Here is a 14,270-nt window from a genome sequence, read left to right as displayed (position 1 = left end):
TTGAAAAATTGTCCTACATGATATCTCATGACGTCTCCTGTGATAGCTTCGGGAAAATGCTTTTCCACACTCTTCGCAAATATACCGTTTTTCCATGACGGACTTTTACCTTCTGCTAACAGATTCTTCTTTAAATCTACTTGACATTTGTTACTCTCTACTTCGATGATGCGAACAGCTTAGCGATTAACAGTAAACTAACACAAAAGCGTATAACCAAGGTAGCAACAGTAAGGTTTAAGCCCATCAAGATGACAAGAGTGAGGTTAGCGACGTTCTGTTGTTGGATTTTAAATTCCGCGCTATAACATGCATAAGTGGCAGCCTTGAGGTTTACCGTCGTAAAGATAGCAGCAGTGAGGTTAGCGACGCTCTATTGTCCTTCCATGTGTGGTTAGGGTCCGTCAAGAAGACAGCTGTCAAAAAAGCACGTGGCTTGGTTTACTAAACAAGAGCACGTGGCAGTGACGTCACGGTCACGCAATCAATCCTCAGCTCTACGTCGTTAAGAGTAGCATTAGGATTCGCTATGTTTAGAAATCTTGGGAACAGAGCAGCAGTATGAATTGCCATGTTTCAAAGCGTGTACACATTACCTATCGATTTTGCATGCATCGACTCTCGTACTAAACTTCGTCCGCTAGGTTGTGCTGCTATCTTAGCATAACCTATACGCATGACCTTAAAGTACAAAGAATAGTCATGTTTCAAAGCATGTACACATCACCTATCGATTTTACATGCATCGACCCTCGTACTAAACTTCTTCCGCTAGATCGTGCTGCTATCTTAGCATAACCTATAAGCATCACCTTAAAGTACAAAGAATAGCAATGTTTCAAAGCGTGTACACATTACCTACCAATTTTGCATGCATCGACTCTCGTACTATACATTTTCCGCTAGATTGTGCTGCTATCTTAGCATAATTTTATACACATGAACTTACAGTAAAAGGATATCCATGTTTCGAAGCATGTACACATTACCTATCGATTCACATGCATCAAATATCGCACTAAAATTCATCCGCTATCTTCTGCTGCTATCTTAGCATAACTTATACGCATGAACTTAAAGTACAAAGAATAGCTATGTTTCAAAGCGTGTACACATTACTTATTGATTTTGCATGCATCGAATCTCGTACTAAACTTCTTCCGCTAGATTGCACTGCTATGCTAGCATAACCTATACGCGCGAACTTAAAGCATAACAAATAACGATGTTTAACAGCGTGTACACATCGCCTATTGATTTTGCATGCATCGACTATTTTTTACCGCCAGAGTGTACAACGATCGCATATGTGTATTGCTAACGTATGTGTATAAAGCTAAAGCACAAAGGATAGCTATATTACAAAGCGCGTACACATCACCTATCGGTTTTTCATACATCGACTATCGTACTAAACTTCTGCCGCTAGAGTGTACAACGTTCGCAATTCTGTGCTGCTACCTATGTGTGTGAATTTAAAGAATAAAGAATAGCGTGTACACATCACGCATTGATGATGCATGCGTCGACTATCGTACTGGGCTTCTTCCGCTAGAGCATGTAGCAATCGCTTTTGTGTATCCCTAACCCATGTGCACGAACTTAAAGCACAAGGAAGAGCTATGTTCCAAAGCGTGTACACATCACCTATCGATGATGTATGCATCGACTATCGTACTAAACTTCTTCCACAACAGCGTGCGATCATCGCTTGTGTGTGCTGCAATCTTAACATAACCTATGTGCATGAAGTTAAAGCACAAAGAATACCCATGTTCAAAGCGTGTACTCATCACCTATCGATTTTGCATGCATCGACTTTCGTATTAAACTTCTTCCACTAGAGTGTGCGACAACCTTATAAGTATGCTGCTAACTTAGTATAACTTATACACATGAACTTAAAGCATAAAGAATACTGATGTATAAAAATCTTGAGAACATAGAAGCAGCAGTAAGAATAGCAATGTTTTAAAAGCATGTACGCATTGCCTATCGATTATACATGCATCAACTAGAGTAAAAAACTTCTCCCGCTAGAGTGTGCTGCTATCTTAGCATGACCTATGTGCACGGATTTAAAGCACGAAGAATAGTTAAGTTTCAAAGTGTGTACACAACACCTATCGATTTTGCATGCATCAACTATCGTACTAAACACATCCTGCTAGAATGTACAAGGTTCACATGTGTTTGCGCTGCTATTTTAGCATGACCTGTGCGAATGAACTTAAAGCGTAAGGAATAGCGATCTTTGAAAATCTTGCGAACATAGTAGCAGTAAGCATAGCAAGGTTTAAAAGCGTGTACATATCACCTTTTGATAATGCATACATCAACTATCGTACTAAACAACTTCTACGCGAGCGTGCGACCATCGCTTGTACATGTGCTGCTACATTAACATAACCTATGTGCACGAACTTAAAGCATAAAGAATAACTATGTGAAAAAAATCTTGTGAACATAGCAGAGTGTTAACTACGTAGGTGTAGACATTGAACTTTGCATGCTGAAGCAGCATACTACGCGACCGTGACGTCACTGCCACGTGCTCTTGTTTAGTAAACCAAGCCACGTGCTTTTTTGACAGCTGTCTTCTTGACGGACCCTAACCTCACATTGAAGGACAATAGAGCGTCGCTAACCTCACTGCTGCTATCTTTACGACGGTAAACCTCAAGGCTGCCACCTTATGCATGTTATAGCGCGGAATTTAAAATCCAACAACAGAACGTCGCTAACCTCACTCTTGTCATCTTGATGGGCTTAAACCTTACTGTTGCTACCTTGGTTATACGCTTTTGTGTTAGTTTACTGTTAATCGCTAAGCTGTTCGCATCATCGAAGTAGAGAGTAACAAATGTCAAGTAGATTTAAAGAAGAATCTGTTAGCAGAAGGTAAAAGTCCGTCATGGAAAAACGGTATATTTGCGAAGAGTGTGGAAAAGCATTTTCCCGAAGCTATCACAGGAGACGTCATGAGATATCATGTAGGACAATTTTTCAATGCAAACATTGTAGAAGAGAGTTCAAGAACGCATACAACGCTCAACGTCATGAAGCCGCGTGTAATGTAGCTTCATCGGGAACAAAATACAAAGAGCTCAACCATATTCCAGCGAACACTGATTTATGTTTAAAAAGTACACCTCTGCGAGAGATTTTTAATTCTCCCTTGTTGTCTAGACCTGCTGCGAGTTCTGTTACTAAGCACAAACTTCAAGATAAAGAGAGGCAAGATCATGATTATGATAATAAGGATAATGATGTTGATCAAAACAGTAGTAAAGGGAAAGTAGAAGAAGAAGAAGAAAATTCATTGCCATTACAGCTTGATGATTTTACTTCATTTCCTAAGCCTACTACACGTTCTGTCGAAGTGCAAACATCTCAAGAAGAGATGCAAGGTAAAGAAGAAGGAAATTTCAACGCTTCATCGCTATCGAAACAAGTTAAGTTTGTACCTAGAAACGCTACTGCTGAAGCACGTATTACATCAAAACAAGTCCCTGCACATCAACTGTCTGCATATAGACTCAAAGTTCACAACAAGCCTCTGTTACGCTATGTAGATATAAGCTACTGTAAAGACCCCAACGTACTCGTAAAACGTTTACAACTGCTAAGAGGCTATCATGATGCTGGTTACACACAGTACAAAGAAGATATTTTTGAAATAGAGTATGAATTACGTCGTGTAGGTATTATTAAGTAAGCGCTTACCCTCACCTAAGTCATCCATCTGTAGTATATAGTCGATCGAGTAGCTATATTCGTATAGATTATTTCCCAACATTCTCCCTTCCTTTGGATGTTAACTCCGCCTCTAGTTGTAGAGCCGGTCTCAAGCCCGGATAAAGAGAGGAGAGGCACCCTAGCCCTTTAGCCCATTAGCCCTTTAGCCTATTAGCCCTACAAGGAATGTGCAGTAACCTAATCTTCTTAGAACAAAGGTATCCCCTGACATGTTCTAAACACATGTTGTATCGAGTACAGTGTTCGGTTCTACTTATTTAGTGTTCTAAACACTTCAATCAATGTTCCGATCACATGATAAAGTTAACGGCATAGAGTGCAGTGTTCGATTCAAGTCTTGTTATGTTTCTTTAGTTATTTGCAAGTCTAAACATGTATAATGACGTCATCACTGCAGCACGTGCTTACTCTAGCTATCCCGATGCAGGTTTAAACTTGTTCGATAGAGCTATGCCTTGACATAAGAGGGGGCCTTAACAGCTTATGTATAGCCGCTATTGTTTAAAGATAGCTGCTGTTAAGAAAAAGCACGTAGAATTTTTCAAATTACCCGTCACCACATTTCAAAGGTATGAGGTTTAGTGCTGTAAAGATACCTGCACGATGCAAACCTAGCTTTCTTCATCAGAGCAGCCACCATCTTGTGTGAGCACCTCTAGACCGTATCATAAGGAGCTGTGTATAGTCACCGTCTTGTCGCTGCTACCTTGCGCAAGCACCCCTAGGGCGTCTCATAAGAGCAGCAGCCATCTTGTGCAAGCGCTCTTAAGCTGTCACATAAGAAGCTATGTATAGCCGCCATCTTGTAGAATTAGATAGCTGCAAATGCCAAAGGGCCTAAGTAGGGATCGAACCGTCGATCTCATCATTAGACTATGCTTTTTTCTTGTTCCTGATACTGCAAACCTAGGTATCAGGTTTTGCTCTACGATGCACCGTTTTCGAGATATTTAACATTTTGCATTTAAGCCCCAAATTTTAGGAATCGAACCTGCACGGCACGTTATACTCTCTACCATACCTAAACCTGATCATGTTACGAAGACTTGCTTCAATACAAGCTAAAACAGAGCGAATGCCAAAGGGCCTAAGTAGGAACCGAACCGTTGATCTCATCATTAGACTATGTTTTTCTTGTTCCTCGTACTGCGAACCGAGGTACTGGGCAGAAAATTTTTTGTCCGTTTTGCTCTACGATGTACCGCTTTCGAGATATTTAAAGCCCCAAATTTAATGAATCGAACTAGCACGACGCGTTAGCCTCTAAGCTAGCTTTCTTCATAAGAGCAGCAGCCATCTTGCGCAAGCACCCTTAAGGCGTCTCATAAGGAGACGTGTATAGCCGCCATCTTGTGTCCGCCATCTTGCGCAAGCATCCTTAGGGCGTCTCTAGCCATCTTGTGCAAGGACCCTTAAGCCGCCTCATAAGAGCAACCGCCATCTTGCGCAAGCATCCCTAGGGCATCTCATAAGGAGCCATGTATAACCGCCATCTTGCGCAAGCATCCCAAGGGCGTCTCATAAGAACCTATGTATAGCGGCCATCTTGCATAAGCACATTTAAGGAGTCATGTATAGCCACCATCTTGTGCAATTAGCGTCGAGAGATGGCTGCTGTAGAATTTTTCTTTTTTAAATTATCCGCCACCATATTTCAAATGTATGTACCTAAAGAGTGTAGCACTGAGGTTTGCGATGTAAGATGGCGGATGACAGCTGACAAAAAAGCGCGTGAGTTTGTTTACTAAACAGGAGCACGTGGAATTTTTCAATTTGCCGCCACCACATTTCAAAGGTATCTAGCTAAATATGGCTGCACGGTGCACTCTTGATTAAATATGGCGGATGACAGCTAACAGAACTTTTCAAATTGCCCGCTACTACATGTCATAAAGAGGGCAGCACGGTGTTCTGTGGATTAAAGATGGCGGATGACAGCTGATGAAATTGTCCGCATGATAGCAGCACAGTGCTCTATTGATTAAAGATGGCGGAGGACAGCTGTCAAAAAAGCACGTGGCTTTGTTTCCAAACAAGAGCACATAGAATTTTTCAAATTGCCACCACCACATTTCAAAGGTATCTAGCTAAAGAGTGCAGCACTGTGCTCTGTTATTAAAGATGGTGGATGACGGCTGTCAAAAAAGCGCGTGAGTTTGTTTCCAAACAAGAGCATGTAGAATTTGCCGCCACCACATAGAGGGCAGCACGGTGCTCTCTTGATTAAAGATGGCTGCTGTCATGTGGAATTGCCTGCCACCACAGGTATCTAGCTAAAGAGGGCAGCACGGTGCTCTCTAGATTAAAGATGGCTGCTGTCAAAAAGCATTTTTCAAATTATCGGCCACCACATTTCAAAGGTAAGTAGCTAAAGAGGGCAGCACTGTGCTCTATAGATTAAAGATGGCGGATGACAGCTGCACGTGGCTTTGTTTACCTCGCGCTAGTTAGGTTAAGTTGGTAGCACTAAGGTTTAGACCCGTCAAGATGGCAGCACTGCGGATGACAGGTGACGAATTTGCAGCTACTGCGATAAAGAGGGCAGCACAGTGCTCTGTGGTTTAAAGATGGCGGATGACAGCTGTCAAAAAAGCACGTGGCTGTCAAAAAGCACGTGGCTTTGTTTACCACGCGCTAGTTAGGTTAAGTTGGTAGCACTAAGGTTTAGGCCCGCCAAGATGGCAGCACTGCTGATGACAGGTGACGAATTTACATCTACTACGATAAAGAGGGCAGCACAGTGCTCTGTGGTTTAAAGATGGCGGATGACAGCTGTCAAAAAGCACGTGGCTTTGTTTACCACACGCTAGTTAGGTTAAGTTGGTACTACTGAGGTTTAGGCCCGTCAAGATGGCAGTACTGAGGTTAGCGATGCGTTGTTGTCTGTCAAAAAGCACGTGGCTCTCAAAAAACACATGGCTTTGTTTACCTCGCGCTAGTTAGGTTAAGTTGGTACTACTGAGGTTTAGGTCCGTCAAGATGGCAGCAGTGAGGTTAGCGTTGCGTTGTTGTCGATGACAGCTGTCAAAAAGCACGTGGCTTTGTTTACAAATTCAAATCTCGCGCCAAAATTCAAATTTCCCGCCAGAATTCAAATTTCCCGCGGGAGGAGGCGCCAGAATCCCTGTATTATACTACTTGCATGTATTAGAGATTTTTTATATTCTAGATCTGAAAAGAGAGAGGTGAGATTTCGAATCCATGATTTGTTAATTCTCTTACGGTGACTATTGTGTTTGCGTCATAAAGTTGCTGTTATATTCGCGAAATAAGGAGAGAAAGAAGTAGTTTTATTCCATGCAATCAACATCTGCCCGCATGTCAGTTTCTATTGTTTTTATCAACAAGATACAGCGTCTTCCTTATAACATATATTTATAATCAAGGTAAGTTTTTCTGTTCAGAACACGATGTGAATGTATGCTGACTATTGAAATATTTACTGTAAGATAACAGACTATATACTGTATGTTCTAAGCACAAAAATTGTTGCTCTTGGTAGAGGACACAGCACAATGCATTTTTCCTGTCCTCTGTAACAGGATTGAACCTATACAGATTAACAACATGTTGTGTCTTATTCAGGAGGGGGGTCACGCGTCGGATGGACACGTAAAGCCTCAGCGACGGTGTAGTTAGGCTTTCTCCAAAAATAGTTGAGGGGGGCCATTTAGCGCAATATAGAAAGGAGGGGAAAAGAGGGGATCTGTCCGTAAAACTGTGTCAGATAAGGAGAAAAGAGGGATAGCATTCTAACTGTACAACTGTGAGGAGGAGTAGGAGGAGGGTTTGAGCTGTCTTCCGTGATGTCACGTTGTCGGATACAGAGCGTCCCGTGGTTTCCATTTTCACATCAGACAAATAAGATGACGTTGGGAAGGGTATCTCGCAAGATGGCGTCGGGAAGGGCATCTCGTTATAAAACTATGCGCTGTAAGGTTAGACCTATCCAAGATGGCGTCGGGAAGGCGGAACTAGCAAGAAGGTAATGCAAAGGTGGGCATCTGGCCACCCTGAGAGGTTAGGACCTTCCTGGATTGTGTCGGGGAAGGGGTATGTGGAGAAGGGCAGCTTGGCTTAAAACTAGGGTCCTCTGAGTTTAGGCTCCTCCAAGATGGTGTCGGAAAGGGGTATGCCAAGAAGGGCAGCTAGACTTAAAGAAACTAGGGGATCCTCTGAGGATAGGCCCCTAAAATAGTGTTGGGAAGGGACATGTTGAGAAGGGAAGCTAGCCTTAAAACTAAGAGTCCTTCGGCCCCCTCTAAGATGGTGCCGGGAAGGGGCATGTCTAGAAGGGCAGCTAGCCTTAAACTATGATCCTCTGAAGGTTAGACCTCTCTAAGATGGTGTTGAGAAGGCGCATGTTGAGAAGGGAATCTAGCCTTAAACTAGGGTCCTTAGACCCCTCTAATAAGGTGTCGGGAAGGAGTTTGTCGAGAAGGGCAGTTAGCCTGAAAACTAGGGTCCTCTGAGGATAGGCCCCTCCGAGATGATATTGGGTACTGCACGTGGCTAAGTCCCGTCAAGATAACAGCAGTGAGGTTAGAATCGTTCTCTTTTTTAAAAATACCGTGCCTGTACGTGGCTAAGTCCTGTCAGGATGACAGCTGTGAGGTTAGGGTCGTTCAGAATTCCGCGCCGAACACGAGCACGTGGTTAGGACCTGTCAAGATGACAGCAGTGAGGTTAGCCATTCACACACATATTCAACATCCGCGCCAAAACAAGGCATGAGGTTTAGACCTTTGAAGATAGCAGCAGTGAGGTTAGCCATGCGCCCTTATTCAAAAAGTCCGCGCCAAAACATGTGCACGTGGTTATGACCTGTCAAGATGACAGAAGTGGGGTTAGAATCGTTCAAAATTCCGCGCCAAAACAATTGCACGGCGTTAGGACCTGTCAAGATGCGGGCTGTCATGTTAGCCACGTTCACTTGTTCAAATACCGAGCCCACGTGGCCAAAAATGTAAGGTTAGGACCTGTCAAGATGACAGCTGTTAGCTATCACGACCACGTGCTTTTGTTTACAAACAAGACCATGTGACCGTGACGGTACGGGGTCATGACGTCATGGGGTCAATGACCTTGGCCGGGTTCAATGATCTCGGGTGCTGACTCAACACAGAAAATGCTGACAAGGTGATTTAGATCCCGCCCAGCCCCTCTACTCCAATGTTCTGGTTTCTGAGCGCTATCTATCGTTCTGACTGCAAACTATTCCAGGCCTGTGTTTGTGGGGAGGGAAACCCGTAAACTGAGTCCTGTTTTGTTTTGTTTCAGGCCTGTGTGCCGGAGTTCTGAAGCCTGTGCTAGACCTCCTGAGGCGCGCGTACGCTCCACTGGACAGAACAGAGAGGGTCTACATGAAGATGACCAACATTTCCACAATGATTAACCAGGTAATGTCTCCGTAGTTCGGAATAGACGCGGCTTAAATTTAAAATGACCAGTAAAAAAAATCACTTATTTACAGTTCTCTACTTCATATTAAAAAAGCATTTCGATGCTTTTTTTGCTAATTGCTTTACGTCGCACGGACACAATAGGTCTTATGGCGACGATGGGCAGGGAAGGCCTGGGAATGGGAAGGAAGCGGCCGTGGCCTTAATTAAGGTACAACCCCGGCATTTGCCTGGTGTGAAAATGGGAAACCACGGAAAACCATCTTCAGGGCTGCCGACAGTGGGGTTCGAATCCAGTATGACCCGCATGCGAGCTCACAGCTGCGCGCTCCTAACCGCAGGGCCAACTCGCCCGATTTTCGATGCTTAGATCTCTTTGGAATGACCGTACTAACGGCATGAAATTGATTCCTAACAAATGTGATCAAAAGTATAAAATAATATATTATTCCGTCTTCGTGCTACTGGCTTAACCGCTTTACTGCAACAACACAGACAGGCTTGTTTTAAGAGCAAGTACAACTACGCAACCATCCTCTATTAACACCAATCACAGGGAAAATGTGGAAGGGGTGCGACACTTTGAAAAATGAAGGTATCGCCCAAAGAAAAACAAGGTCCAGGATGGTCGTGGAAATAAGACTCCACACATAATACCGCCGAGGTCGGAAAAGAACACGTGTTGACCAAGGGAGGTCATATAGGATAGATGAAAGTGAGGACCCTGGCACAACTGGGAGAAATGCAAGGACTCAGTTATGGGCCCCGTGGTCGCCAACCCACGCTCTCAAGTTAACAGCCCGTGGGACCCCCTTTAGTTGCCTCTTACGACAGACCCCGACAAACAAGTCTCATGGGGAAGATGGGACAGGACAGTGAATGAAGCGACCAGCATTTGCCTGGTTCGAAAACAGGAAAGTGGTGTTTAAATATTAAAACATCTTGGCCTGGTTTCTTAAACAAATGTCAACTAACAATAATTGTTCGGCTAAAAGCCCCATATTCCAGGAATAGTTTACGAGACAGACGAACACGTTTCCGTGATCGAAACCGACTTTCGTGTTACGTACGTTTAGTACGCGTTGAAGATATGTTAAGTACAGAACAAAAATGGCCAACCAGACACCAGTGGGATCCGAACCCACAAGCTCCCGTATTTGACAGTGAGTGGCAGCATAACGAGTAACAGATAAACGTACGCCCGTGGGCTTCAAGGTTCAGGATTATTCTTACATAATACAATATAGAGTTGCTGGGAAGTTTTACTGCCTGGTCAAAGCTGCAGTCGAAGCAGAAAGTCACCTACAATTACCTGGGAAGAGTTTCAAGTATAATAACCGCGCCAGTTGGCTGTGCGGTTAGGGGCGCGCAGCTATGAGCTTGCATCCGGGAGATAGTGGATTCGGCAGTCCTGAACATGGTTTTCCGTGGTTTCCCATTTTCACGCCAGGCAAATGCTGGGGCTGTACCTTAAGTAAGGCCACGGCCGCTTCCTTCCCATTCCTAAGTCTTTCCTATCCTATCGTCGCCATAAGACCCATCTGTGTCGGTGCGACGTAAAGCAAATAGAAAAAACAATACAACATAATATTTAAGAGGTGTAAAGCTGCCTGGTGGAAACGATCGTTAAGGCGCTGGTTAGCGGGTTCGAGTCCCTTTGGTCGAAAATATTTCAACCATCAGAATGTTGGTCGGTAGGGTATGGGAGGTGGTGGAATACAATTTCTAATCACTAGATTGCGTGCCAAACGCCTGGATTAAATTCCAAACCTCCCCGCTGCTCGTATGGAGTGAGGACATATGACGCTGTTGATGGCCATTCGTCCGTCGGATGGGGACGTTAAGCCTTGAACAGGCCCCTGGGTGCTATCCGACAGGAGTAGGCTACGTGCCGGCACCAGGTTTCCCCCTTCCTACTATCATATATCACGTCATCTATTTCATGATGAGGCTGACGTCACGAAGGGCATCCGGTAATAAAAACCCGCCACAACAGATTCATTTCACCTCATACCCGACCCCATAGAGAAACGGGACAATGGTTGCACAAAAACAAGCGAATGCTGCATTGGAAGCACCGACAAGTTTCAATCTAACCGATTTTCAACTTTCTTCTAGTATCTTGTTCATTATACCCTTAGCAATTCGGTATTTTGTAGAAAACGTTATTCTGACAACTCAAAAAAAAAAAAGAAAAACAAAAAAAAAAACGTTTTATTTAAATCCAGCAGCAAAGTTTCAAACATACGTGCTGCCATTTTGACACTTTAACACAGGGCTGTAGCGACGACTCTGTGAATCACTTGAGATGCGGTGTTGGCGTCACCTTGGAGCGACAGAGTCATAAAGTAGAACGTTCTCGAAACCTTGAACCAAACAAGAAATAGCTTCGTTTGCCACTTCTGACTGGTGCACCACCCTGTTCGAAGCTAGATCTAGAGTGCAATTTATAGACAACATTTTTTTAAATCCCCCTTTTTTAATATTTTCTTTTACTAGTTTTTTAATTAAGGATGTTTATACTATTTTTTCCATTCTTATTCTACTTAAGGACGACACACACACACACATACACAGACCCGGAGCTAGTGGAAATAACCAATTAAGTTTAAAATGCCTTACCCGGCCGGGAATCGAACCCGAGGCTCCTTGAACCAAAGGCCAGCCATGGAGCCGGACCCACCAATCTTAGGGTTGGGGATGAGACGGATGTGTTAAGCAGTGGCAAGTAGCTGGGTGTTCACACTAGGTATGGCTTTTAGTGCCGGGATATCCCAGGACGGGTTCGGCTCGCCAGGTGCACGTCTTTCTATTTGACACCCGTAGGTGACCTGCGCGTCGTGATGAGGATGAAATGATGATGAAGACAACACATACACCCAGCCCCCGTGCCATTGGAATTAACCAATTAAGGTTAAAATCCCCGACCCGGCCGGGAATCGAACCCGGGACCCTCTGAACCGAAGGCCAGTACGCTGACCGTTCAGCCAACGAGTCGGACTTCACACTAGGTGACGACGAACTTAAACTAATACTCCAGTACAAACAAAAGTTAATAAGGTTCACCCAATACGTCACGAGTATAAATGAATAACTAATTTATATTCGCACGCACCAACACATGTAAACCTAAAGAAATAAACTATGCTTCAATAATATTTATATTATACAAACGATGCATACACAACAGCAACATAATACGGCAACTCTCATACACACGCGATTACTCCGCGAAGTTTTCATTCGTACCGGAGCTCCTATCTATCTATCTATCTATCTATCTATCTATCTATCTATCTATCTATCTATCTATAAATCAATCAATCAATCAATCAATCAATCAATCAATCAATCAATCTTGATCTGCATTAGCGGCAGTCGCCCAGGTGGCAGATTCCCTATCTGTTGTTTTCCTAGCCTTATCCTAAATGATTTCAAAGAAATTGGAAATTTATTGAACATCTCCCGTGCTAAGTTATTCCAATCCCTAACTTCCCTTCCTATAAATGAATATTTGCCCCAGTTTGTCCTCTTGTATTCCAGTTCTTCATATTGTGATATTTCCTACCTTTAAAGACGCTACTCAAACTTATTCGACTACTAATGTCATTCCACGCCATCTCTCCGCTGACAGATCGGAACATACCACTTAGTCGAGCAGCTCTCCTTCTTTCTCTCAATTCTACCCAGCTCAAACTTTGCAACATTTTTGTAACGCTACTCTTTTGTCGGAAATCACCCAGAACAAATCGAGTTGCTTTTCTTTGGATTTTCTTCCAGTTCTTGAATCAGGTAATCCTGGTGAGGGCCCCATACACTGGAACCATGCTCTAGTTGGGGTCTTCCCAGTGACTTATATGCCCTCTCCTTTACATCCTTACTACAACTCCTAGATACCCTCATAACCATGTGCAGAGATCTGTACCCTTTATTTACAATCATATTTATGTGATTACCCCAATGAAGATCTTTCCTTATATTAACACCTAGATACTTACAATGATCCCCAAAAGGAACTTTCACCCCATCAACGCAGTAATTAAAACTGAGAGGTCTTTTCCTATTTGTGAAACTCACAACCTGACTTTTAAAACCCGTTTATCAACATACCATTGCCTGCTGTCCATCTCACAACATTTTCGAGGTCACGTTGCAATTGCTCACAATCTTGTAACTTATTTATTACTCTATAGAGAATAACATCATCCGCAAAAAGCCTTACCTCCGATTCCACTCCTTTACTCATATCATTTATATATATAAGAAAACATTAAGGTCCGATAATACTGCCTTGATGAATTCCCCTCTTAATTATTACAGGGTCAGATAAAGCTTCACCTACTCTAATTCTCTGAGATCTATTTTCTAGAAATATAGCAACCCATTCAGTCACTCTTTTGTCTAGTCCAATTGCACTCATTTTTGCCAGTAGTCTCCCATACACAGGGGCTTTATAGCAACTATAGCAACTCTCCATTCATCTGGTATAGCTCATCCGACCAAACAATAATCAAATAAGTACTTCAGATATGATACTATATCCCACTGCTTTAGACAGGTCAATCGTGATACAGTCCATTTGACCTCCTGAATTCAAGATATATGTTATATCTTGCTGGAATTCTACAAGTTGAGATTCAGTGGAATAACCTTTCCTAAAATCGAACTGCCTTCTATCGAACCAGTTATTAATTTCACAATCATGTCTTAATATAATCAGAAAGAATGCCTTCCCAAAGCTTACATACAATGCATGTCAAACTTACTGGCCTGTAATTTTCAGCTTTATGTCTATCACCCTTTCCTTTATACACAGGGGCTACTGTAGCAACTATCCATTCATCTGGTATAGCTCCTCCGACCAAACAATAATCAAATAAGTACTTCAGATATGGTACTATATCCCAACCCATTGTCTTTAGTATATCCCCAGAAATCTTATCAATTCCAGCTGCTTTTCTAGTTTTCAAATTTTGTATCTTATTGTAGATGTCATTGTTATCATATGTAAATTTAAGTAAGTCTCCTCCTCTATCTGGCCATTATCCTTGTAACCAACAATCTTTACATACTGCTGACTGAATACTTCTGCCTTTTGAAGATCCTCAC

The 14,270-nt window shown here is 43.0% G+C and overlaps 1 protein-coding gene across 1 annotated transcript in view; it reads left to right on the top strand.

Moving 5' to 3' along the window:
* LOC136884218 (E3 ubiquitin-protein ligase AMFR) overlaps window positions 1–14,270 on the top strand; it is a 123,294-nt gene that overhangs the window by 90,089 nt on the left and 18,935 nt on the right. The window contains exon 4 of the mRNA XM_067156273.2: window positions 9,040–9,158. Within this exon, the coding sequence (XP_067012374.1) occupies window positions 9,040–9,158 (119 nt within the window). The remainder of the gene's footprint in view (window positions 1–9,039; window positions 9,159–14,270) is intronic.

The sequence above is a fragment of the Anabrus simplex genome, chromosome 12 (genome assembly GCF_040414725.1).
Source record: "Anabrus simplex isolate iqAnaSimp1 chromosome 12, ASM4041472v1, whole genome shotgun sequence".
NCBI classification, from domain to species: domain Eukaryota; kingdom Metazoa; phylum Arthropoda; class Insecta; order Orthoptera; family Tettigoniidae; genus Anabrus; species Anabrus simplex.
This window is presented reverse-complemented; position numbering and strand designations above follow the sequence as displayed.